General features: G+C 44.9%; 1 protein-coding gene across 7 annotated transcripts; it reads left to right on the top strand.

Moving 5' to 3' along the window:
- The first annotated feature begins 58 nt into the window (after window positions 1–58).
- Window positions 59–12,116, top strand: Brd2 (bromodomain containing 2). Of its 7 annotated transcripts, none has more exons than XM_026383392.2 (13): window positions 59–488; window positions 2,986–4,303; window positions 5,698–6,001; window positions 6,632–6,769; window positions 7,575–7,713; window positions 7,811–8,025; window positions 8,135–8,509; window positions 8,997–9,125; window positions 9,306–9,557; window positions 9,680–9,945; window positions 10,526–10,830; window positions 11,161–11,283; window positions 11,376–12,116. In XM_026383392.2, exons 2-13 carry the CDS (start codon window positions 4,278–4,280, stop codon window positions 11,510–11,512), a joined length of 2,409 nt encoding a protein of 802 aa, XP_026239177.1. In that variant the 5' UTR covers window positions 59–488; window positions 2,986–4,277; the 3' UTR covers window positions 11,513–12,116. The 7 variants fall into 7 exon arrangements, with proteins under 7 accessions (XP_026239177.1, XP_026239180.1, XP_026239178.1 ...); XM_026383395.2 differs by lacking the exon at window positions 59–488 and adding an exon at window positions 1,721–1,765; XM_026383393.2 differs by lacking the exon at window positions 59–488 and adding an exon at window positions 1,794–1,877.
- Window positions 12,117–27,145: the final 15,029 nt, after the last annotated feature.

Genomic DNA, 27,145 nt, shown 5'->3' with positions numbered 1-27,145 from the left:
CCGGTCTGGTCGCGCCCATGCGCCTGCGCTGTGCACGTTTCGGGGCTGCGGCAGCCATGCTGAACCCGTACAGAGAGGCGAGTGGGGGGGACAAGGTCGACGACAGCGGGATAGGACGCGGGAGATATGAAGAAGCAGCAGCATTAGCGCGCTCTGGGTGTCGGGAGACAGGCCTAGGCCTTGCGGCCCCGAGGCCCCCTCAAAACGACCCCCAGGAACGTTCGGAAAACTGGCCCTCGTGGCGGTGGGGGGGGGAAAGCAGCGGGCACGTGACTCCGATCAGCCAATCCGAGTGCTGCTGACGTGGCCGCGCGGCCCGGATGCTCTCCCCACCCCCCAACCTGCTCGGGAAGGGAGGGGCTGGGGGCTACGCCCCCTCCCCCAACACTGCTTCGGTTTCCGGGGGGGTTGACACCCCGGATTACATCCTCCCCCCACACCAAGCCGAGGGCAACATTGGAGCCCCCCCGGAAGGCTCCACCATCCAGGTGAGAAGGGACACTTGGGGCGGGGATGATGTTAAGTCATTTAGATGCCAGTGACTTAAACCTATATGTTGAAGAAGCCGGGGTGTGTGTGGAATTCTTGGGGTTCAAAAAGAACCTGAGTGGGATTTGTCCTTCAAATACTTCACAGCCAATGGGAGTGTGGAGGGGGACCAGCAGGAGAGGGCCACTATGATGGGGGAGGGAATGGCCAACCTCCTGCCTCCATATCAATTGGAGGGCAAAGGGGAAGAGGGGGCGGCGTGCCCCCCCCCATTCGTCCCCTGGGGGTACAGGAGCCTGCAGCCAGGTGAGAAGGGATCCTTCTTGGCGGCTGAGGGGGTGATCTGGTAGGCTGAAGAGTGAGAATGATGGCTGTAATTCCTAATCATGGATGTAAATGCTTTAGTGTTGTCAATTCAGGCTGTGAAATGAGGTTTTTCGCAGGCGCCAACTCATTTTCTCCCTAGAGACTCTGCTCGGAGCATTTCTGTGCTCCCTTTGTGTCAAGGGTAGGAAGCTCGCAGTCACCACATGGCATGCTGGAGCTTAGACTTGTCTGTTATCGAATTTGTGTGCATTCGCATGGACACGGCCTGTGGGGGCCCTGTGCCCAAACCTTCGTTGCCCCTCTAAGAGCTACTTGAGCACTTGTCTGTCTACTAGGGGTCGGAGGAAGGTTACAAACCGAAAGCTTGGGGTCTACTTGGGGAACAGAACCCAGGCCCAAAGTGGGTCCTAGTAAAAAGTGTGGCCTGAGACAGCGGGAAAGCTCAGAGCCTGGAATGAGTTCCTAGGTTTCGGGTTTCTCCGGGGTGGCCTCGTCTATTGCGTCTTTCATCCCCTCCCCCAGTCCTGAACAGCTCTCTCCTTGTGTACTGCGGGGGAGGGAACGGAAAGGAGGGGAAGAGTTACTTTTCCAAATTACTGAGTAGCAGTAGCCTCCCCTGTGACTCATGTGGGGGAAGGGAGGATTAGGAGAGATTGGGGAGCAGTGATTTTCCGGACTGCTGGGAAATGAGAGTTAAAGTTCTGGCCACCCTTTCCCTTTCTAAAGCCCAGTATCTCTCTGCCGCCCCAATTTTTTCTGCCCTGGCCGGCCCCCTGATGGGCCTGTGTCCTGACCTGCAAAGCCCCGGGCGGAGAAAAGCAGATTTGGGAGGCTGGGCCACTAGGGGGAGGGGAGAAGGCCTTTGCAAAGTTGCTGTGTCATTGCCCTCCCTGCTGCAGCCACCCGGGCGGGGCTGCATGTACTTTGGGGGGCCAGGACCGGATCCCAGGTGGGCTGGGGGTGGGGCGCCGGGGGACTCTGCTTTCCCTGCGCGCACTTCCCTCCGGGGGGTCTGTCCTCCTCGGGTGGTCCTGAAGACCGGAGGCTGGCGGCCATGTTAGGTGCAGTATGCGAGGTTGGAGCACAAGGGTTACTGCAGATGGAGGGTGGCATGATTGCAGCTCAAGGACCTAGGAGGCCCTGACTAGCCCCTCCAGGGGTAGAGGGAGCTTTCCTTATATTCGTTGCCCTACATTAATTTCCTTGCCTGGACGTGCACACAAACCTATTTTCCTCGGGGGTGTCAAAGCGCAGCTATTCTGTGGTGGGGGAAATCCTTTTATTCTACGGTAGGGGTACCTCCTCTAGAGGTGCTTCAGAGATCCTGGCCTTGGGCTCCGGTTCTTTATTCATACGTAGTCTGTAAGCCTATTCAGATAATCAAATTGTGAGGAAGACTTAAGAGGGAGTTAGGGGGAGGGGGCGAAACTGAGCTCCCAAAATGGCTCCTGCCCCTCCTCGGAGGCGGACGGCCCGGGGGGGAGGGGAGGAGGGGAGAGAAGGAGGGGGAGGGCTAGTCTGAGCTACAGCCGCCGCCTCCTCTGCTCGCCCTCCTCCCTGGCGCTGACCGATGGACGAGCAGCTCCGTGGGGAGGACTCCGGACCCTGGTGGGGGGATGGGGGCGTTCTTTGGCCCCCGCGTGCAAAGGGACCCCAGGAGGGCGGTGCGGGTCTGCCCGGGCGAGGGGCGGGAAGCACGGGGAAAGGTCTGAGCTCGCCTGGAGAGGGGAGGGTCCCTCCCCCATTTCGCCCCTTGTAGGACTTGTTTTTTTCTGTTCTGAGCCAGACGCCGGAATGAGTTCGGGTGGGTTTGGAGATTTTGTTCCCGCTTTAGGGCTGTCGGTTTTTGTAGGCAGGTATTTGTATTGCTAATGAAAGGACGAGTGGGCTGGGATTGGAGAAGTGCTTGGGAGTGAAAGTTTTGGGTTTGGTGGCCTTGTTCATAGTATTTGGATGTTCGCAGAGAGGAGAAGTATTTTGCCTTTGCTTTCGATTATTTGGTCTGGGGGAGGGAAGGGAGGATTGTAAGACTTTTAGCAAGCCGTATTTTAGGTCGTAGAAAAGAGGAACGTTAGACCCCTTCGTTGTTAACATTCAGGCGCCTTTAGTTGTTCGCCACAGGAGAATAGGCCGCGGCTTCTAAGATGGCGTCTTTCTTCCTCATTTCAGATTCTTCACTGCAGCGGCCTCTCTGCCAAGAACAGCATTCCGCCCTGCGTCCTGCAGCCACACCCCTGGCGAGCCGCGCCTGGCTACGCCCACGCGACCCCTCCCGTTCGGCCAATGGAGAACCACGAATGGCACTACCAGCCCAAGCTTGGCAGTCGGGAGTTACTTCGTGCTTGGGAAAACTTAGTTGGAAGAGGAGGCGGGGAGAAGGTGCTGGAGGCCGTGGGGAGATGGCCCTTGCACCTATTCCAACCTCCCTGTTTCCCTGGAGTCGCCGAACCACAGCGCAACCAAGCGGCTCAGATATGGCGGGTTGCCTATTCCCTGTGAGTCTATGCGGCACTCTTCTGCCTGGTGACTGACGACTTGGAAATGAAGTTTGTGACGTCATCGCTTCGACAGACCAATAGAAGAAGCTCCCGCGGAGATGGGATCCACCTCCTTCGACTTTGCTACTTCACGCGCGTGAGCGAGCGAGCGCGCGCGGAGGGGGTGGGGAAATTCTGGAGCAGGGTGGCGCGCATGAGCAACGAAGCTCCTCCTCCCCGCCTATATATAAAGGGCTGGCGCGGGGCTCGGCGGCGCCATTTCGCGCTGGAGTGGAGCAGCCTCTAGAACGACCTGGAGGATTCTGCTTACCGATACAGAGCCTTTGACTCGTCGGGGGCCGCCATTACAATCCACGTCCATCCGTTTGGAAATGGCCTTCGTCTCGGCCTATGACCGGTCCCGGCGGACAGTACAGACCCCATAGAAGCCCCTGAAGCTCCCCTTTTTCGGGCCCCGCCCAATTGTCGGAGTCTGTCCACCCCCTCTACTCCGCCCTCAAGAGGATTTCAAAGATGGAGGCGGCGGCTTCCTAAACCACTTTTCGTGTTCATCCGCCTCCATCCGAGGTCGAAACGGGATCTTGTCCAACCCGTACGGTCCCGACAGGAAGAGGGGACCCCTGCAAACCAACAGCGGGCTGTATTGACGACGGTGTCTAGGATCGGGGACTGTCTTTGGTTTTGGAGAGTCTACCCTCCTTCTCGTACGCCGGTCTCTGCTGAGGCCGCCGCCATTTTCTTGCTGTCCGCTGCCTGCGGAGCGCGCCAAGCTGCCGGGAGTCCTGCGAGAGGCCGCGCGGAGGAGACTGCTCGTGCCGGCCCAGCGGGGAGATTGTCGCCTGGAGGGCCAAGGGCAACGGCCTCCCCCCCACTTCCCGGGTTATGCTGGACCGGGCGGTGAGGGGATCCGAGGCCACCCGGACTTTTCGCGGCTGAAGGCAGCGCTGGTTACCCGCGGTCAAGATGCTGCAAAACGTGACTCCCCACAAGTACGTCTCCCTAGTGCGCGCGTGGGAAGGGGTCGTTGTGGGGCGGCGGCACGGGTGGAGGGCGCCGTGTTCGGGGGCAGTACCGAACCACCCGGCGCCGGTTGCTATGCGTTGCCACTTCTTGGCGCAGCTGTTGACTCGGGCTCGCGGAGGGGGTTGGACGACGGTTTTGGAACGGTGGCGGCGACCCAGTTGCTGCGTGTGGGGGGAGCGCAGGTTGTCAATTTATAAGCTACAGCCATGGCCCGGTCTTAACCAAGTTAGAGCTAGTTCGGTGGCTGAAAGGGTAGGAATGGGTAGTTTTAAGTAGACGAGCAGGTCCTGCGGGTATTGGGCCTGGTGTCTAGTTTTGGTTTGTCATGGTGTTTGGGGGGTTCGTGGTCAACCTCTGCCAGTAGTTGCCATGGTGACCGAGCTTCGGGACTTGGCAGCGGGGATTCCCAACTTTAGGATAGAAAGGATCCTACTGTCCAGGGTGTCATAAAATTCCTGCTTGTCTTTCAGTGAGTGGAAGGAGGGGGCTGGTTTTTGATGGTGTTGAGTGTTTGATTTAGGGCAGGAGGGTGGAGCTAAGACTTTTGCAGCGCTGCGGATGTAAACAATGAGGTCTCCAAGTAGTGTCTTAAGTCTTAGGTAGTGGGAAACACCTGGTCCGGAGGAGTAACAGGACCACTGTTGGTCTTTAATGTGCAGTAGATGCTACATTGGGAACTGTTAGACCGTGTTTTTCTAGCAGGGTTTTGGGAGGTGTGCTGTCACAATCAGGTTGTGACCTTGGCGGTTGGGTGGCTGTTTTTTGAATTCTTGGAGGAGGTAGTTTGCAAATCTGGAGGGCAGTTAACTCCAATTGTGAGGTCTCACAAGATGTTCCCTTGTCTGAATTTTAAGTTAGACTTTTAGTGCATTTTCTGTTATTAAATACTCAGCTTAATGAAAATAACATTTCTTGTACCCAGCTGGATTGATTCTTGGGTGTCTCAGCATTTTATGAAGTTTTTCTTCCTAGTTTATTTTCTCTTTTTCACTGTCTTCCCTCAGGCTCAACCACCATGGCAACCACCAAACCCCTAGTGAGGAGGAATCTTGGTCTTTAACTCCACCCATTTTTGCTTAAAGAGCCATCCCCATAGGGCTTTCTTATTTTTAATTGAGCATGGGTTGCCAGACTCCAGAAGGTGGGAATCTAGATTAGCTATACTAAAAATAAAAGAAGGGGGGAGGTGGGCATCAACAGAGTCTCTACAGATGATTTTGATATTGGTTCATATTTGGAACCACTTGCAAGCTTAGTCATCTCACTAGGTCCAGAGCTTGGATTTATTGGTGACATAGTGCAAATTGCACTTGGAATTCCATGAGATCTCCACATATAATATTATTTACCATTTTTGCAGGCTCCCTGGGGACGGGAATGCAGGGTTACTGGGGTTGGGCCCAGAGGCAGCAGCTCCAGGAAAAAGGATTCGAAAGCCTTCTCTGTTGTATGAGGGATTTGAGAGCCCTACAATGGCGTCAGTGCCGGCTTTGCAACTAACCCCTGCCAACCCACCACCCCCTGAAGTATCCAATCCCAAAAAGCCAGGACGGGTAACCAACCAGCTGCAATACCTGCACAAGGTGGTGATGAAAGCTCTGTGGAAACATCAGTTTGCGTGGCCATTTCGGCAGCCTGTAGATGCTGTCAAACTGGGTCTGCCGGTGAGTAGGAACATAGAGTTGGGGGAGGTATGGGAATGAGCAAGAATGTGTGTGAGTGGGGGTGGGTTGCCTAGTGTAGGTGCTGCGGCCCCTAGGGAGTTCCCAATTCTTTTCTGTAGGGCAGATAGCCACCATAGTTCTGAATTCTTGGTCCTTTGTGATTGTTCCAACCTCTTGCTATCTCTATCTTGGCATCTCTTATTGTGCCCTCTGTGTCCTTCCTTAACTTTTTGTGCCCTGGCTCCATTTTACAGATTCCCACCCCGGGTTGGGAGAGGACCACGGTGGCCAAAATTCTTAGCTTCTTCCTTTCCCTCATGCAGCCCATGGATAGCCAACCCCAGAGGTAATGTCACAGGATGGGAAGTTTCTAGAATGGGTGGGAGGTGGGTGGTTAGGGAAAGGCAATAGGGGCCCCCAAAGTGGGTTAAGGATCCTATTCCCCACCCTATCTCCCCCCCCCTTTTTTTTTTGGTCCTGTAGTTTAATTGGGGCCGCAGTTTAGGGAACTGTATTCCTTTGATACATAGGGTGTGTGTGTGAGTGTGTGTGTGGGTTGGTCGGTGATTTCCCTGGGAGCATAGGTATTTTAATTTTCAGTGGCTCTGACATATCGTTTCTTTTTTTTAGGATTATCACAAAATTATAAAACAGCCTATGGACATGGGTACTATTAAGAGGAGACTTGAAAACAATTATTATTGGGCTGCTTCTGAATGTATGCAGGATTTCAATACCATGTTCACCAACTGTTACATTTACAACAAGGTAAGTTTTTCTGTGTGCATTTAGCAGGTATTAAGAGGACATTTATTATAGCCAAATGGAAACGTTTTGTCCTCTAGTTATTGAAGCTGTATCCAGTTAGTAATGGTCAAAGAAAACTGAGTCCAAGTAGTGTTATCAGTAATGTGGCTTCAGAGCTCTATAATTTAAGGTTATTTAAGTAGAACACTTTCATACATGGGGATGGTTGTCCTGTTTCTCAGAAAGCTCCAGAGACCTGAGTAGAGCAGGATCTATTTTACTCATCAGTTCTCATTCTCTTAAGCTTGTGAACATTAAGGGACCATGTATTTTTTTTTTAATTGGTTGTTCAAACCCTTACACGGCTCTTGACATATCATATTTCAGACATTAGTTTCAAGTGAGTTATGAACTCCCATTTTTACCCCAAATACAGATTGCAGAATCACATCAGTTACACATTCACCTTTTTACATAATGCCCTATTAGTAACTGTTGTATTCTGCTGCCTTTCCTATCCTCTACTATCCCCCCTCCCCTCCCCTCCCCTCCCATCTTCTCTCTCTATCCCATCTACTGTAATTCATTTCTCTCCTTGTTTTTTCTTCCAATTCCCCGGACCATGTATTTTCATTAGTTTGTATTTTGAGAGAGAGGAAAGAAAAGGGGACATTATTGGCCTAATGTGGTAATTTGCAGCATTTGATGGCAGGTGCCTAAGGGAGAGTGGTCATGCCCTGGGGCTGGGAATTTGACAGAAATGGTCTTTTTTTTTTTTTTTTTGCTATCATTTGGACTTTTCTAAATTTGTTTTTTGTTTCACTAGCCCACTGATGATATAGTCCTGATGGCACAGACACTGGAAAAGATCTTCCTACAGAAGGTGGCATCAATGCCTCAAGACGAACAAGAGCTTGTGGTGACCATCCCTAAGAACAGCCATAAGAAGGGGGCCAAGTTGGCAGGTGGGAAGAGTGAGATGAGAGTTTTGTGAATGGAGACCTGAAGAGAGAGGAAAGAGAAACAAACTAAATGGTTTTTGCTTTGTTTTTCTTTATTAAGCACTCCAGGGCAGTATTACCAGTGCCCATCAGGTGCCTGCTGTCTCTTCTGTGTCACACACAGCCCTATATACTCCACCACCTGAGATACCTACCACTGTCCTCAACATTCCCCATCCATCGGTCATTTCTTCTCCCCTTCTCAAGTCTCTGCATTCTGCTGGACCCCCGCTCCTTGCTGTATCTGCAGCTCCCCCAGCTCAGCCCCTTGCCAAGGTATAGATAAACATATCTGTTTTGGACAGTGGGAAGGGAAAGGTTTTGAATGAAGTGGACCTGGAGTAATAGTCTGTTGATTTTTTATTTTTATTTTTTTTTTCTGCAGAAAAAAGGGGTTAAACGAAAAGCAGATACTACCACCCCTACACCTACAGCCATCCTGGCTCCTGGTTCCCCAGCCAGCCCTCCTGGGAGTCTTGAGCCTAAAGCAGCACGGCTTCCCCCTATGCGTAGAGAGAGTGGTCGCCCCATCAAGCCCCCACGCAAAGACTTGCCTGACTCTCAGCAACAACACCAGAGCTCTAAAAAAGGAAAATTGTCAGAACAGTTAAAACATTGCAATGGCATTTTGAAGGAGTTGCTCTCTAAGAAGCATGCAGCCTATGCCTGGCCTTTCTATAAACCAGTGGACGCTTCTGCTCTTGGCCTGCATGACTACCATGACATCATTAAGCACCCCATGGACCTCAGCACTGTCAAGGTACCCACTGCATGGGGCAGATGGGATGCTAAGGCAGTGATTGGCATCTAGGGATCAATAAAATAATGTTCATGTCTCCTTATGGGTACACAGCAGTCTTTGATTTTTGGTTTTACAAAATTGTAAAGGGGCAGGTCAAGCAGTTTGAAATTGCATTTCCTACAGTAAGGATGAGTATTCTGTTTGAAGAGCAACCCTAATACACAGTTCTACTATTTAATGGGAGGGTTGGGTCAGAGAAGTTAAGGGGTGGAAGAACAGTCGGGTTACCTCCTGTATCACTTAGAAATGGTTTCTTTTTCTAGACTTAAGATAATTTCTTCAACCTACCCAAATTCCTTTGACTTCTAACTTTAACCTCAGGGCACAGATCCATGTGCACATCCCCACTGTGCTCTCAAGAGAGAGCCTCTTGTGTTGTCTGGGGTTGGCAGGGAAAGGTGAGTCTCTCTGCCTGTGCAGCTTCTGATGCTGCCTCCTTCTGCAGCGGAAGATGGAGAACCGTGATTATCGGGACGCACAGGAGTTTGCTGCTGACGTGCGGCTTATGTTCTCCAACTGCTATAAGTACAACCCCCCAGACCACGATGTTGTGGCCATGGCACGAAAGCTGCAGGTGAGTGTAGAAGTTGAAGCTTAAAGGATAAATGGGTATGGGAGGGAGATTGCATCAATTTGTGCAGTATGTCCTCGACATGAGAGGACGTTCAGCCACAAATTGAAATTATATGACTAGATGACTGGGTATAGCCCAGAACATTGTACCAGCATAATTTGGAGTCTGTTTTTTTCCTAGGACGTATTCGAGTTTCGTTATGCAAAGATGCCAGATGAACCACTGGAACCAGGGCCTTTACCAGTCTCCACTGCTTTGCCCCCTGGGCTGACCAAATCCTCTTCAGAGTCCTCCAGTGAGGAAAGTAGCAGTGAGAGCTCCTCTGAGGAAGAGGAGGAAGAAGATGAGGAAGATGAGGAGGAAGAGGAAGAAAGTGAAAGCTCAGACTCAGAGGAAGAAAGGGCTCATCGCTTGGCAGAACTACAAGAACAGGTATATTGTCATTCTTCAGTCTTTTAACTGGGTAAAAGTTTGGTTCATGCTCTGTCTTGGTCCTATTTTTTTCTCTCAATTTTACTTTCCCACTTCATGTCTTGACTTTTCTTTCTTTATAGCTTCGGGCAGTACACGAACAACTTGCTGCCCTGTCCCAGGGCCCGATATCTAAGCCTAAGCGAAAGAGAGAGAAAAAGGAGAAAAAGAAGAAACGGAAGGCAGAGAAGCATCGCGGCCGAGCTGGTGTTGATGAAGATGACAAGGGGCCTCGGGCATCCCGCCCTCCTCAGCCCAAGAAGTCTAAGAAAGCTAGTGGCAGTGGGAGTGGCAATGCTGCCACGCTAGGCCCTCCTGGCTTTGGATCTTCTGCAGGAAGTGGCAACAAGTAAGTTCTAATAAGGTCAAAGCAGACTAGTTTGGTTTCTATGCTATCTTCCACTCGTAATTTTTTTTTTTTTCTAAATGTGAGGCTGGTCAGCAAATTTTGTGATAACTGATCAGGGTAATAGCCTTCAAGAACCATGGGGTCTCTCAGGGTAACTGACTCAGATGTGTGGTGCATAAAATGCTGTAGGCAATATGAAAACAATTATGAAGCATGATTTACAAAAATCAGGTTAGCTAGATTTGTTCCTCTCTGCCAGTTTGCTTACTCTTATAAATACATAATTCTAGACTTGTGTTTTTTCACGATGGCTTTAGTTGTGCTTTTAAAGGAGCAAAAAGATGGACTTGTACCAGTATACCTTAAAGCCCCAAATAAATACTTATATTGATATAAAAAGTCAATAAAATGCTCAGTTTTCTTAACTCGGTGTCCTAGTAAACCTACCTCTAACTTGGCTTTTTTGCCTTATGGCAAAAATACAGGCAGGAAATAAATTTCTGGGTTGAACAGTGGGACTGTTTGGAGAGGTAGCTTTTGTAGTTGACAGGGTTTTTTGTTTTGCTTTGTTTGCCTATAGGCTACCCAAAAAGGCCACAAAGACAGCTCCACCTGCCCTGCCTACTGGATACGATTCAGAGGAGGAAGAAGAAAGTAGGCCCATGAGTTATGATGAGAAACGACAGTTAAGCCTGGATATCAACAAATTACCTGGAGAGAAATTGGGTCGAGTTGTACATATAATCCAAGCCCGAGAGCCTTCTTTACGGGACTCAAACCCAGAAGAGATTGAAATTGATTTTGAAACACTCAAACCATCCACACTTAGGGAACTTGAGCGTTATGTCCTCTCCTGCCTACGAAAGAAACCACGGAAGCCCTATAGTGAGTATCACCTGAAGTCCATCCGTGGTTCTGACAGCTTAGAGGTAGTGGTACACAATATAATGCATTTGTTTTGAAGATGTGATGCATGTGCTGTGCTGCTTCCTTGATGTGCAAGCATAGAACTTGGAGGGGCTGGGGTTATAGTTAAATTGGTAGAGCATTTGCCTAGCATGTGTAGAGGCACTGGTTCAATTCTCAGCAGCACATAAAAATAATACGAGTTTTATGTCTATCTACATTTTTTAAAAAAATGGAACTTGGAAATCTATGTGGCCAGTAACTCTAGGCAATCTTAGTGAATTCTGTTATCCATCCTCCTGCCCCCAGCCATTAAGAAACCTGTAGGAAAGACAAAGGAGGAACTAGCTTTGGAGAAAAAGAGGGAACTGGAAAAGAGGTTACAAGATGTCAGCGGGCAGCTCAATTCCACCAAGAAGCCTCCCAAGAAAGGTGAGAATACTTGGAGACTGCAAATGTGTTATACTTGTTTTCATGTTTTCAGAAAAAAATTTTATCTTTTAACTCTCAACTTTTTTGTTCAGCGAGTGAGAAAACTGAGTCAACCTCTGCACAGCAAGTAGCAGTGTCTCGTCTCAGTGCTTCCAGCTCCAGCTCAGATTCCAGCTCCTCCTCTTCATCTTCCTCTTCTTCAGACACCAGTGACTCGGACTCAGGCTAAGGGGCCAGGCCAAATGGGGCAGGAAGGCTCCGCAGGACCGGACCCCTGAACTACCCTGCCCCACCCCATTCCCCCTTGCTGTGACACTTCTTCATCTCACCTCCCCTCCCCCCTCTGTAGGAGAGCTGGCTCTGCAGGGGGGAGGAATGCAGGAACATTCACTGAAGGAGGGACATGGACAAAAAATAAGATTGGATTCCCAGCCCCTTTGGGAGTAACCTCTTGGGCATAGAGCCCCCTGTTCAGAATGATGGGGATGGGGCAATGGTACAGGGTGAGAATGGGCAAAAGCCCCTGGACACAATGTTACCTGAGGCCATAGCTGCCCTGTTCACTTCTAAGGGCCCTGTTTTGAGGTTGTTTGTTCTAATTTATTTTAAGCTAGGTGAGGCTGTGGGGGATATGGTCATGGTCCCCTTGGCCTCCATGGGGAGGGAAGAAGGGGGAGCTCTTTTTTTACGTTGACTTTTTTTTTCTACTGTTTTCCCTTTTTTCCTTCTGCTCCATTTGGGGCTCTGGGGTTTCAGTCATCTCCCCATTTGGTCCCCTGGACTGTCTTTGTCTCTTGATTCTAACTTGTAAATAAAGAAAATATTATTCAAGTTTTGAGTGAGTCATCTTCGTGTAATATTTGATTTTTGTAGGTTTGAAAAAGACTGATTTTCAATTTTTGTTTTTTTAACAGTGCCAGGCACTAAACCCAGGGCCTTTGAAGTGCTAGGCAAGTACTCTACTATTGAGCTACACTTAGCCTGCTGCCTGTTTTTTTTTTTGTCCCTTAAAATTTTCAGGAAAGTGATTTTTGAGAGGAATGGCCATACTGCAGTTGGGTTACTTTAGTGTTGGCTATGTTGTTAATAGTACTATCAGCCCTTTATAAATGAGTCTAATCTGGCTCATTTGTGTCTGTATCAAGTTTGGCCTGGATATGGGGCACACATGTTTTGTAATCCCAGCTATTGGAGGAGGTTCTACAGCAGCAGAATCATAAGGTCAGGACCAGACTGGGAAATAGCCTTTTTTGAGACAGTTAAGTGTAGTTCAGTGGCAGATAGCACTTGCCTAGCATGTATGAGCCCCTGGATTCAAACCCTAGTGCTGGGGCTTGAGGATTTTCTCTTGATATTGGTGTGAATTGTCTCCTGAATACACAACTAAAGTGTGAAAGGGATTTAGGAGTTAACCAACAGCTGTTTTGCTTTCTTCTTTCGTCTTGAAAGACTACCATGAGCCTGTCTTCCCTTGCTAAGGGTAAGAGGGGGAAAGGTAGTTAAGGAGCTGGGATGTACAGTTTTCACAGTGTGGGTTTATATTGTATGTGGGAGATGGTTTTGTAGTTGGGAACCTGAAGCTTGAATTAGGATTTAAAAGTGGGAATCTGATATGAAGAAAATGGCTTATTGTGCCATATATAATGCCATCAGAAGCAAGGTATAGGATGGGCACCAGAAAAATGAAGATTTTGGAAGTAGCAATTATTCTATCTTTGGGAATTCTGGTTAAATTGAATCCTGGCCAACAGCTCAGGAGATGATAAATCATAATGGGGTGATTTAGTAACGGGAGAAAACCTTTGCACTATGGAGTTTGCCCCTTAATGAGCACCTTTTGAAAAGGTGCAGTGGATGGTAAGAATTTTACTACAAAAAAAAAAATTTGGTTATTGAGGTTGATTTTTAAATATGTATGGGGTTGTATTTCATTTCCGGGAGAGTTTAAGGTTTGAATTGGATGTTTGCAGAAACATCAATAGCTGTTGTGCACACCCTTTATTTGTGCCTGGTTTTGAACCCAGGGGCATTTTACTTCTGAACCATATCCCAGTCCTTTTTTAAAGCTGTTTAGGGCTTTAAAAAGACCTTTTTAAAAAATGTAGTTTGAAAGAATAATTTTATCCATCAAAAGATTTATGGAGTGCCTTTGGAATTGCTTTGGTTCTTCAGAAACTGAATCCAGGGAACTTCAAATGATTTAAGAAGAGGAAGAGAACTGGCTCAGAATGAACTCTAGGCCAGAGAAAGTGGAAAAGACCTCATACTTGTTAGATCCATCTGGGATCGAATATTGGGATTGACTTTTCCTTAGCTGAATTAACTAACTGGTCAGCACCTCGCCTCTACTTCATGCTGACTCCCTTAGGCATTTTAAGTTTCAGGAGTTGGGTTGAGTTCCATCTGGAATGTCAAAAAGTATTTCCTAAGTGGCAAGTACAGGCTTCACAACTAGTGAAGTCCTTTGCACTATTATTTCCTCTTGTGCTCTTCCCTGCTGTTGGTATCCTGTGCTCTCTTGCTGTTTCTCTCCCCTGGCCTTCCATGCCATTAGAACTTAAATTTTTCCATGGGAATCCTTTTTTTGTGGGGAAGGAGGTATGGTTGAGATCAACAGATTATTCAGTCAACATTGAGTTCCCTTGATTTCCTTTAATTTTTCAATAGACAAGGGGTATAGGGTGAAGATATGAGGACAGCCTTATCTTCATGGAATTTGCTTGGTATCATTAGGGTGCAATTAATCACCAGATCAGTGATTATTCAGATCTCTCCAAGATAAAGATATGACTCAGTCTTAATGCACTATCCATTTTTACTGCAGCACACTTTGTGAACCTAGTCCCTTTATTAGGTTTTGCTTCCATGAGTGACCAGCATGAAGAACTCCCAGGACAAGGACCACTAGTTGGAGTTATCCTGTGGGCCTTGTGCAAAGTAACCAAAGGGAGGTCTATCTGAGCAATGAGCAGCTGTGACAAGCTGTGGAAATGTTAGAACCAATGTGATACCTCCCAATGATAAACTAATTTCCTTTTTTTTTTTTTTCTGGATCATCCCTAGTTCAAATTCTACAAGATCCCACTTAACTGAATAAGTCAGCTCCTCAGTTTCTATGTGGGGAGAATGGAAAATGGCAATTGGAGGAAGGAGTATACATTGCCTTCAGAGTTTGGCCAGGAGAAGCCCAAGGAGGGCATTTAAGTCAAGTTCAACGCATAACAAATTTATCAAAAATTCACATTGACTACTTTTGTGCCAACTACCATGCCAAAACCAACTTCTATTCGGTCTTCACTGTAACTCTTTACGTCTTAACCCCTCTTAATAAGTGAAGAAATACAACACAAATGAAGCAATTTACCCAAATCACAACACAGCCATTGAGTGGCGGAGGTGGGAAGTGAACCCAGATAGCCAAGCTTGAAGATACATGTTGATGGGTACACTGAACTGAAAGTGAGCCAGGAGACAGATTTTAAAGAAATTGACTAGAGTTGGTGCCTATAGTCCCAGCTTGAGATGGGAAGATTACTTGGGCCCCCAGGAGTTTGAGAACAACTTGGACATACAGCAAGAATTAATCTTAAAAAAAAATGTGCTAGCATATCATTATGAAGTAACATTAACAGAGTGGATAATTTAGGAAAGAATTGCAGCAATTAGTCCCAGCAAACAAGGATAGTGTTTTGAAAATGGAGAGGCAATCATGTAGATGAAGGGCCATTGATAGGTTTGAAAATTATGTAAGAGATAAATGGGACTTTTCTTTCTTTTTCTTTTTTTTTTTTTTTTGTATCAGGGATTGAAGTCGGGGGCACTCAACCACTGATCCACATCCCCAGGTGAGTTACAGCCTGTTGCTGAGGCTGGCTTTGAACTTGTGATCCTCCTGTCTAAGCCTTTAGAGCCGCTGGGATTACAGGCATGTGCCACCATGCCCAGCAATGGACTGTTAAATCACAACACTAAAGCATTTGTGTATGTCTCTACATACATAGAATATGTGAGAGATATATATACACACACATGTATAGATATCAATGCCCCTTAGTCCCTAGTACAGCTATCAAGTAGTGGAAGCAGGATAGTTGGATCAAGGATTGCCTCCTGTCTGGCTAACAGATGAGAATGAAATCCAGCGAGGTTTGCAGAAGGCAATTCTAAGGTGCTTGAACACTGCCACGGAGAGTCTTTGGTGCCATCTGTTGGCTGAGTAGCTTATTGACTTCTGAATCTTGTAATTTTTGTCCATCTTTAGGTTTCCTCATTTTCATTCCTTTAACTTGAAATCTGAGCCTTCACTTTTTTGATGAAAAAGGCCCTTGAGGGAAGCTCAGGCCCTCAGAACTTGTCTTCCTTTACCTCTGAGGCATCTCACATTCTTCCCCTGGATTCGTTGACACCACTTGCTCCCAATGCACATGCTTTTCAGACAGCCCCTCTTGCTCTGTTCTAAAGCCTCTGCCTCAGCCTTCCATAAGATGTTGTCCCTTGTGGTATCTTTCTTTGTCCTCTTCTTATTTAAATACTAAGCAATTTGACCTCTTCCTCTGGAAACAACTCCAACCCATAAAATCCATGTCTTTTTACATCTGGTATCCCACTTCCAAGAAGTTTTCACTGAGGTCTGTTGAGGCTTCCATCACTTCTCTGTCTGTGCCCCCTGTCAGGCTGGGCTCAGCTCTTCTTACCAGTCCATGTCTTCCAGCTCTACCACATCTCGGGAGCTCATCACCCACACATGCCCTCATGCCCTGTCCCCTTCCCACCCTGCTAGTAAAGATCTCCTTTCCTGAGGTACCAGGCCTGTCTCTTCCAGGCAGACCTCACCTCACCTCCTCTCATCATCCTTGCCAAACGTTCAACAAACCCCAAACTTCAAATATATCTTTGTAGAGCAAGTAAATGTATATCATAAAGTATTTCTCATCTGTTTGCCAGATAAGGACATTGCTAATATCAGATAAGCTAATATTTGATTTGCATTTGGAGGAGAAAAGTGGTTTGTTCTCCAGCAATAAGCATTTTTTGTCAGATATTTCGGTGGGAAAAAAATGTTCCTAAAACTCTCTTTTTCCAGACCTCAGAGTCAATTGCTGGAATTGCTGAGACTATAAGTAACACTGGTTAATGGATATTTCCTTTTCTTCTGACCCTGAAATACATGTGACCCTGGTTTCCCTGTGAAGGCAGGTTGTAGAAACACAGAGATCCTCCAAACATGATTATTACCTTGTCTTCTACCTAGTTTTTTTCTTCTTATCCAGAGTCACTGCAAAAAAGTTTACAGTTTCATCTACCCCTTCTCTCTCAAAAAAAATTTAAAAATTTTTAAAAGATCTACTTCTTTGTGTTTTCTAAGTTTGATTATATGAACTCCAGGAAAGTGAAAACTGAAAATTTACTAACCAATCAGGAGCCAGGAAGTCCTCCTTCTCTGTCAGAGTGATGGGAAGTTGAATGATGGTTGCTCCAGATCCATGGTTACCACCATATATATTGCTCTACATTCTTGAACTTGAGAAAGCACAGCACATCCAGTCCTCCTGCACCCACTGGTTCCTGTGTCAATTAGTTGTGTCTTCCATAAGGAACTCTTTACTTGGCCTCCAAGTCCCTGATGTCTGGTCGGTGACTTGGTGCTGAGACTCTCCGTAACTCTTTCTTACACTTCCCCTTAAAATCCTGCATCTGTTTCCAACCACATTAACCCCACCCACTAATTTGGTGTTGTTGAATCCATGTGTTGTTGAGTCCATCGCCTGCCCTTCAAGCTGACCCCCAGTGTTGTCCTGCTCTTGTATCACTTGCCTTGCAAATAGACCCTGCAAAGCTTTACCTACCATGATTTGCTCAGGGAGTGTCCAAGAGAAAAATTAAAGGCAGGAGAGAATGAGGGGCAACTGAGGCAGGAGGTCAGAATTGAGCTGCTGATACACAGAGTAGTTATCTGGGGGTGGAGGGGAGGGTAGCTGATTTTGCTGCAGAGAATATCAAAGGCATCTGCCCTGAACTTCAGAGTCAGGGAGAAAACTAAACAGAGAGGGCCTTGTTTCCTCAGCCTGGGAAACGGAGAATGCTGGGGAAAGGAAACTGACAATGAGTCCTTGTTATCTGACAGGTATTTTGATGGGCATTTTTCATAGTCATCTCTTAATCCACACAATCCCTATCACGTATTTATTATGACTCCACTTTTAGTGATGAGAAAACTAATTTACTGTGCATAGATCAAGGTCATAGAACAAGTGAGAACAGGATAAAACTGATTTCAAATTTTCTATTCTATACCCAAAATTTCTGGTTGTATCCTGGATATAAGTATAAAAGAAATTCAGAAGTGAAACATAGAAGAAAATCTGGATATTGTTAACTCCACCAATGTGAACTAAAGAATAAGGCTAGACAGACAGACAGACAGACACACACACACACACACACACACACACACACATACACACACACATCCATTCATCTATCTTTTTAATATAGTTTCTGCCCAAGATAGTTCCATGCTGTGAAAAAAATTTTTTTTCAAGTCCAGTTAATTGAACTTAGCTAAAGAATCATTAGAAACTGTGAAGACATGAAGAAGAAATTGAATGACCTCATTCCACAATTCAGGTGAGGGAAACCTCAATAATGGCTTTGGCTGTATGAAGAGGAACTGGGATAGGTGAAGATTATTCACTTTGGGCTAAATAATACCTGAATGGCAGCTACTCCTACCTACCATCTTTCCTAAACATACCTCCTGCTTGGCTTGGAAACCAGGACCATGGGGACCAGACTGTAGGAGGAGGATGGTGGAGGAATCTTGGGGATGGGGGAGATGAGCATCTGGACTTGTATTGACAATATAAGAAGGAGAAACACAAATTACACACCAGGCACTAAAATTATAAAGATTTTGTAATATTTCATAAACTTTGTGCCTTCTCTCTTTTTTTTTTTTACTATTTTTTTAAATTAATCTTTGTTTTCTGATTGGGATTGGCAATAAAAATCAAACACAGCAAAGAAAAACTTATAAAACATCTTAACATTTTTACAATTGAACTTATTCTTGGTGTTTCTGGAATGCTTGTAGGCAGTATCACAGTAATTTAAAACTGTAGAACATTATTTCTCAAATGATGATTTCATTTTATTTTATTTATTTTTTTGCACAGTGCTGAGGATTGAACGCTGGGCCTTATACCTGCTAGGCAAGTCCTCTACTGCTGAGCTACATCCTTAGCCCAAAGGATAAGATATGAATGAAGCAATTGTAAAATCTCTCTCAAGATAGAATGAGTCTATACTTTGGCTTCACACTTGAAAAAGTTGCTAGAAAAAAATGGTCAAATTTTAAGTGTATTTTTAATAACCTGGTAATGGAGCAAAATAATTGAAGTCATTACATCATGTTTATTTTATTTTAATTAAAACAAAGGAACAAAATCATTGTTTAAATTATAAAATATCTCTTGCAAAGCAGTAATTATTTACTAGGTAACACACATCAACTTATGGATTCAAGAATCCAGTGATCTCATGTAATTTCCAAGTATGAGGTAGCACTGTAAACATATATAGACATCTTTTTTACTTACAAGCTGTCAAACATTTAGAAAACCTGGGAAAATACACAGAATATGTGAATACCCATCACCTAGATTCAACAGTTCAAGAAATCTTGCTGTATAACACTGTACCATAATCGTATTGGCCAAAACTTGAAACAACTCCCTAATATCACCGATTACCCAGTTTATGTTCAAATTCCCCTGTTTGTCTTGGAAATGTTTTTATAACTGCCTTCTCTCAGATATTGCCAACAATCATTCATTAAATTTGATTATATTGTCTCTTATAATCAATCCCAACCTTAGCTCAGCCCAACCATTTTTTTACATTGTCTTTTTAAAAAACCAGGCCACTGGTCACTCCTGTAATCCCAGCAGCTCTGGAGGCTGAGCAGGAAGGTCGAAGTTTTCAAGGTCAGCCTCAGCAATTTAGTGAGGCCATAAAAAGCCTGGGGATGTGGCTCAGCACCCCTGGGTTTATTTATTTATTTTTTTTTTTTTTAAAGAGAGAGTGAGAGAGGAGAGAGAGAGAGAGAGAGAATTTTTTTTTTAATATTTATTTTTTAGTTCTCGGCGGACACAACATCTTCGTTGGTATGTGGTGCTGAGGATCGAACCCGGGCCGCACGCATGCCAGGCGAGCGCGCTACCGCTTGAGCCACATCCCCAGCCCCAGCACCCCTGGGTTTAATCCCTGGTACCTAAGTAAATAAACAAACAAACCAGACCAGTTATCTTGTAGAATACCTCGAATTTTGAATTTGTGTAATTGTTACTTTATGGCTTCATGTGACTTATTCCTGTATCCAGTGAGTTCTCTGTAGACTAGAACTTTGGACTAAAGACTTGATTATATTCAGATTAAAGGTTTGGGTAATAATAAGTTTTTTTGTTTTTTGTTTTTTTTTTTTTTGTGGTGGTGCTGAGGATTGAACCCAGGACCTTTTGCATGTGAGGCAAGCACCCTATCAACTGAGCTATATCCCCGCCCTCGGTAATAATTCTTCATAGGTGATGTGGTTTACCTCACATTTCATCAGGAAACATTTTATTGTCCCATAATTGGTGAGGCTGTTTGATTGCTGAGTTGAGGGGGTGACAGGCAGATCTCTCCTCTGTACAGTAATCTCTCCTTTTTGTCAACAGCAATCTGTGGGTGTGATAATTGGCATGATGTGACTCTCCAGTTGCCCATCCTCTCTTCTCATAATGGTGTTATCACCTATGATAACTTCCCTGAATCAACAATCAGATTAGGCTTTCAAAGTGCTGGTTTTCTAATTCTATTGCTTCTTCTACATTTATTAGCTGACACTCATTTGAAAAGAAAGAGTTTTTTCAATCAATGGAACTATAGTTTTTTTCTGAAATGGCAGGATAGATGCTTATTTCCCTTACGTACCAATTTTCTGTGTTAGGAATGAGAATACCATATCTAGTGATGACAGAAAAGGGTTATTATTATCTGTCTGTTTTATTCTCATTCAGTTATTAATAGGGACTCATGAATTTTTAAATAAGCAATGTATTTACATCTATTCTAGTAATCCCCCACCACAGGATTCTACTAGTATTTGAACACAGCTTTATTTCCTGAACCTGCTCTATATTTTCCTTGTTGCAGACCTAGAGTCTCCAAGAAACTGTATTTCTAGTCAGTGAGAAATGGTATTTAGAAACCACAATCTGTGCATGAAGACGTTCATTGGTACTGAGGTTCTTTTGTTTTCTAGAGCTAGGAGACATGTATTTAGAAATAATTAGTTAAAATGGACATTTCTGATTCAAATTTAATATTAGTGTTTTCATTCAGCTGCTTTAAATTCCTTTTTACACACTTGGGGCTGGGGTTGTGGCTCAGTGGTACAGAACATGTGTGAGGCACTGTATTTAATTCTTAGCACTGCATGTAACTGAATGAATAAAATAAAGGTCCATTAATGTTAAAAAATAAATATATATTTTTAAAAAACTTTTTTAAAATTCCTTTTTACACTAAAAGTCTTAGTTCCCATTCAGAATAATGTAATTATTGATTTGCTTTATCCCATAATATATACAATATTGTTTCAAATAATCATACAATATAACTTAACAATAAAACTACTAAATGAGGTTCAGGGTTTTGGTAGTTCTTTTTGTCCTTAAGATATTTTCCACTAAGAACACACAGTATTGTCTTCTAATTAGTTGAAATAATTCTTTTTTTCAGTAGTTTCCATTTGTTTCAAATTTTAGGGATTTTAGCTTAATTTGTATAAAATTCACAAAACATTTATGTCTCAAAAGTAAAATATTCACTTTTATCCCTGTTAAATCAAACCCATTCTCCACCTCTATTCCCTCTTCTCCCATTTTTATGAATTTCTGATTTATTTTTCTAGTGTAGCTTTGTGTAAATATATATTCTCTGTCTTACCCCAAAGTAGCACATAGTAGTCTTTTTATTTTGCATTGTGCATTTTCCATTATATCCTAGAGACTTCTCCAAATCAGTTTGAAGAGATCCTCTTCATTCTTTTTTAATAACTTTGCCTCACTCCATTGTGTGGACATATTTCCATTCTTTCGCTACTATAAATAATGGTGTATCATTTTCAGAAGGCAGATTACAATACAATAAAGATACATACGTTTAGCATGTCCTTACACATATTAAAGCACATTTTAAAAGGAAAATGTTACTTGTATTGATTTGTTTTTAACTAAATGCTAACACTCTTCTGAACACTTTGTTTTCATGGAACAATCTAGGAAACAACAGGTGTGCTCCCCTCTTCTCCTTGTACTGGGGCTTGAACCCAAGGGTGCTTTACCACTGAGCTACATCCCTAGTTCTTTCTCATTTTATTTTGATACCGAGTCTTTCTAAATTGCCCAGGCTGGCCTTGAACTTGCAAACCTCTTGCCTCAACCTCCCGAGTAGCTGTACTTACAGGTGTGCTCCACCACACTTGGTCAGGTGTGGTTCTTATCGAGTGTGCCAACTGCTTGATTTGAGAAATGTAAGGTTGTTGCATGACTGCTTGGTGCAGTAGATATGCTCAATAAATGAAAGATAATAGGAATAATAAAAGCAATATGTTAATGATAGCAGAATGGTTTTCAATTTATTTTTCTTTATTTGGACATGTCATCAAAGCATTTAAGATTAGAGTGACTGAGTTATTCTTTAGTCAGTCAGTTCCTTAAACACTGCAAAACTTCCCTGTTCCAGGTGTGAACTTGTACCTGGAGCAGATACATATGCTGAAGGTCATAGATAAGGAATAAGGGCATTCGGGAGACCAATCAGGTACCAGGAGTGGTGGAGAAAGACTAGGGAAGAGGCAGCAGGAAGTTTTGGGTTCAGGGACACAAAAAAACGTCAAGGAGCCCTCTCCTCGAGAGGCTAGGCTTACTCCAATCGGAGCCTCCACGTGCAATGGACTCAAACCACAAGATGGAGCCAAATCACAAATCTTTGGTAGCAATTTTCTAAATCATGATGAGAAGAGAGGAAGGGAATCTGTTCCTCTATATATATGTATGATCACTTCCACGGAAGGCTTTCCAGGAGGTTAAAGAGAGAGGGAAGCCTGAGAAGAGGGACCCTATGCAAGAAAAAGTATCTGTCTACAAGGAGAGAGTAACATGAGTGATAGGAACCCGAAGCCGGTGGTTTATTTAGCAAAGTTGGTCAGGGAAGCCTCTTGGAGTTGGTGCCCTAGGAGTGTGAATGGAAGACCAATTGGAGGCATTCGTGTTAAGGCCTTGGGCAGGAGGAATTCAGGGGGAAAATAATGCACATAAAGCTCAAGAAGAAGAGTGCAAAGCCAGCTCATATAGAATCTTACTAGTATGGGATTTTTTTAAATTTTATTTTTGGTACTAGGGATTGAACCCAGGTGCATTTTACCACTAAGTTACATCCTGGTTCTTTTTATTTATTTATTTTTCATTTTGAGACAGAGTCTTGCTAAGTTGCTGAAGCTGGCCTTGAACTTGTGATCCTCCTGCCTCAGTCTCCCAAATTGCTGGGATTACAGGCGTGCTCCACTGTGCTTGGCAGTATGGGATTTAGATTTTATTCTGAACAAGGGAAACGACACAAATGATACGGGTGAGGGAAGTGAGATTTTTTTCAGTGATATCAGAACCCTTTCATTTTTCAAACTTGCCCCATTCCCGTTTGTCTACTCCTGCAGAAGCTTCAAAAGAAGTTAGTTTCTGAAAGAGAACAAAATCTCATATACATTTCCTAGCAATGCTAATGTCTGCCCCATGTTCACAAGCTAGTATCCATTTGCTTCTGAGCAGTGATGGTGCAAGGGAAAGAATATGGGCTCAGACAGACTTTCCCAGCCATGCTCCAGCTGTCTGACCTTGGGCAAGTTAAGTCATTTGAATCCCAGTTTCCTCCTCCATAAAGTGGGATAATTGTACTTAACTTGCAAATTAATTATAAGGAAGAAAAGAAATAATGCACGTGTCAGAACAATGCTTTTCTTTTATCTTGTATTTAGATTTGGGATACAAGATAATAGCAGATGTCACCTCTAAGATGCTCTCTCTTCTGGCTTTGAATTTCCCAAAACTTGACACATGCTTGATATTTGTCAGGTGTCCCAGACATTATATCAGAAGACAGGGGAGGAATAGCTTGGAAGACAGTAAGGCTAGAAAGAGAGAGGAGGTCCCTTTAAACTGAGGGACCTAAAAGTCCTAAAGAGCCCTGGGTCCTAAAAAAGCCCTGCTCCCTTGCAGCCACCGAGGCAGATAGGTAAGCCTCTGAGGGAGAGGGAAGGAGTCTGTGTGGTACATCTTTGCAGGCACTGGGAATCACCCCTCACCAAAGATTCCCCTGGTACAGAAGCAGCTAAGCAGCCACTCAGAAAAAACCATGCACGTTAAGGTCAAGCACAAGCGTGCTCCTCTCTCTGCCTGGAGGAACCAGTCTAGACAGAGGCAGGAAGACAGGGAGCTCCTCCAAGGCCTCAGCAATGTGTCAGGACACAGGCCCTTTGAAGAACTATGAGAAAGAGAAGCCCCCCAAATAACTGAGGTCAAATTTAAAACCAGACTTATGGCAGAAGTGGGGAGCAGGTTTTGAGCCAGATTTAAAATTATGTAAAAGAAATTTACTTCAAACCCACTACACATGAAAATCATTTACCGCAAGGCCTGGCGCATTGTGTGTGTGCAGTAAGTGGTAGCCAATGTTATTAAAACCAGCTGCAAGGCAGTGGGAGCAGGCTGGACTGGATGCAAATAAAACTGAATTAAATAGAATATGTCAGGTGTTGGAAATATAAGACACAGACCTCCCATGTCCTTGAGGAGCAGTTAGCGTTAAAGGCAGACACACACAAATTAGTTCTGACACATAGCAGAATGTGCCAAATACCATAGTAAGAAAATGGGCCAAATATTGGGGTTGGGATTGGGAAAGCTTCACAAAAAGTGATGTTTTGTTGGGTCTGGGGAAGGATAGGTACAATCTTGATTGGTTGGTAAGGCAGGTCTGGCACAGAAAATAGTCTGCGCAAAGGCAGGAAGGAACCGATATCAATGGAAAGTGTTGTGTGACTTAATCATTGACTGTTTTCAGGGGAGCTATTAGAAATCAGATTAAAATGGCACAGTGAGAACAGTTTCAGGAAGATCTTCACACTACAGGTAATGGGGCACCTGTAGGAATTTAAAACAGGAGGGCTCTCTGCTTCCTGGCTGTCACGAATCAATCATCTTTTCTCCACCACACCTTCCACCATGATGGTCTGCCTCACCTTAGGCCCAGAACCACGGAGTTGGCTGACCATGGACCGAACATCTGAAACCAGATTCTCAATGCAGAAAGAAGAAAACAGGGGCTGGGATTGTGGCTCAGCGGTAGAGCGCTCGCCTCGCATGGGCGGGACCCGGGTTCGATTCTCAGCACCACATAAAAATAAAAGCATTGTGTCGTGTCCATCTACACCTAAAAAATAAAGAAATATTAAGAAAAGAAAAGAAAACACCTTCAGCTTAGGTGCCCTGGTGCTTAAGACACTTCCAGACCCAAAGGGCTTCTCAACCTGAATACTGTTAATATTTGGGACCAGAGGGGGGAAGATACAGAAACAGAGAAGAAGCCCATGGAATGAGGGAGGCAGAGACTGGAGTGATACAGTGACATGAAAGGAGCACCAAGGACAGCCGAAGTACCAGAAACTAGGAAGAGGCAAGGAAGGACCCTCCCCTAGAGCCTGCAGAGGCCCTGCCCACACCTTGGTTTTGGACTTCCAGCCTCTGGAACTGTGAGAGAATAAATTTCTAGAGTCTTCAACTGAAAAAATAATTAACTAATTAAAAAACAGGAAGAAGAAGGAGGAGGAGGAGGAGGAAAGAAAAGAAAATATCCTGGGAGCTTTCAGAGAGGCAAGCAAAACAACAGATACATAAAGAGTTTCAGGACTCTGAATATCCTTTGGCTTGTCAACACCAACGCTGGAAACTAAGACACCGTGCAGGAATGCCTTGGAAGTTCTGATGGAAATGGTTCCAACCTTGAATTTTATACATATGAGCTATTGGTTCAAGTGTGAAAGTAAAATAAATACAATTTCTGACATGCAAAGCATGAAGCTTGCCTCATGTACACTTTTTCTCAGGAAGCTAAAAAAGCATGGGTCACACTAAAATAAAAACCACCAAAAGGCAATTACTAAGTACAAGAAACAGAAAAGCCAGCACAGAGGGTAGGTAGACACTGTCAGGAATGGTGAAGGACAAACCAGGCCAATGGCAACTAATGACCACTAGTTGAGGTTGTTGTTCTCTTTTAGGGTGGGGTGAGGGGGTGTTGGATACCGAGGATTGAACCACTGAGCCACATCCCCAGCCATCGTTTGTTTGTTTGTTTGTTCTTTAGACATGATTTAATTAAGTTGCTTGAGGCCTTGCTGAGTTTCTGAAGCTGGCCTCAAACTTGCCATCCTCCTGCCTTAACCACCAGAGTGAGTGGGATTACGGGCATGAGCCACTCTGCCTGGCAATTGTCGCGTTCCTGGAGACAAAAACACTCAGAGTCACTCCAGGGGAACTGGGCTACACGAAATAACCACACAAGAAACAGAGATACCTTTTTCTTTGGGGGTCCTGTGATGGCTCCTCTGACCTTAAGGGTCCGAAGAAAGAGATCGAATGAGCATGTGCTGAACCCTTTTATTGAGGAGAAGCCATTCACATGAGGCTGAGTCTAGCTTCTGATGTCTGCTGTCAGCAGGATGACTGACATCTAGGAAGCCCACACCCAAAGGCAGAGCAAGAGAAGGGGACACACCAAGGGTGTTTCCATGGAACATTCTATCCCAACAGGGCAAAGGGGTAATATCCAAAGGAACAGGTGAGCGCACTCGACCCATGGGGCTGCAGGAAGGCACGCCTGTGCATGAAGACACATTCTGCTACTTTGGGAATTGGGCAATCAATGTCCAGGTCACTACGAAAGTGACTGACAGAGCCTCTTCCAATCAAGGGAAGGAGAATGCCAGTCATTCAGTGAGACAGCCTCCCACAGGCAATTAGTTGAGACTGGATCAGAAAGAAGGTTCTGAACATTGTATCTGATCATAAAATTGACGGGATGCCTAATGTGTCTGTGTTGTGAGGAAATTTGTCATTCGTTAATGATAGGTACAGCTAGTACTAAGCAAAGAGAAAAATCGGACAAGTATGAGCTCCAGGGAAAACAAAAAGCCACCTAGAGAAAGAAGAGCTGGCATAGTTTACCCAGCAATTTGCCTTACGTGGTCATAGTAATATAAATAGTGAACACTGACCTAGCCAAAATTACAATATAACTCTATTAAAGGGAGGGGATATGAGAAGGGGGCATGGGTGGTCTTTGAAGATTAAAAAAAAGTTGGGCTGGGGTTGTGGCCTTGCGTGTGTGGGGCACTGGGTTCAAGTCTCAGCACCACATAAATAAATAAAATAAAGGTATTGTGTTCATCTACAACTAAAGTAATAATAATAAAAACCCATATGCTCCCCTTCCATAGTGAAAAGAAAAGAAATAAAACCTAATGCTGAAAAATCAAGATCTAGCAACTAAACTTTTTATTTAGCGATGGGACTCAATGCCAACTGCATCAATCCATTTCTCATTACTATAATGAAATGCCTGAGGCTAGCTACTTTAAAGGTTTTTTTAGCTCATAGTTCTGGAGGTTCTAGGGCATGGCACTAGCACCAGCGGGGCACTTGGTGAAGGCCTGAAGGCCACCACAATGGCAGGGGTGCCTGGGAGCAGGAGAGGTCACATGGCC

This window comes from Urocitellus parryii, chromosome 8 (genome assembly GCF_045843805.1).
Source record: "Urocitellus parryii isolate mUroPar1 chromosome 8, mUroPar1.hap1, whole genome shotgun sequence".
In the NCBI taxonomy this organism is placed as follows: Eukaryota; Metazoa; Chordata; class Mammalia; order Rodentia; family Sciuridae; genus Urocitellus; species Urocitellus parryii.
This window is presented reverse-complemented; position numbering and strand designations above follow the sequence as displayed.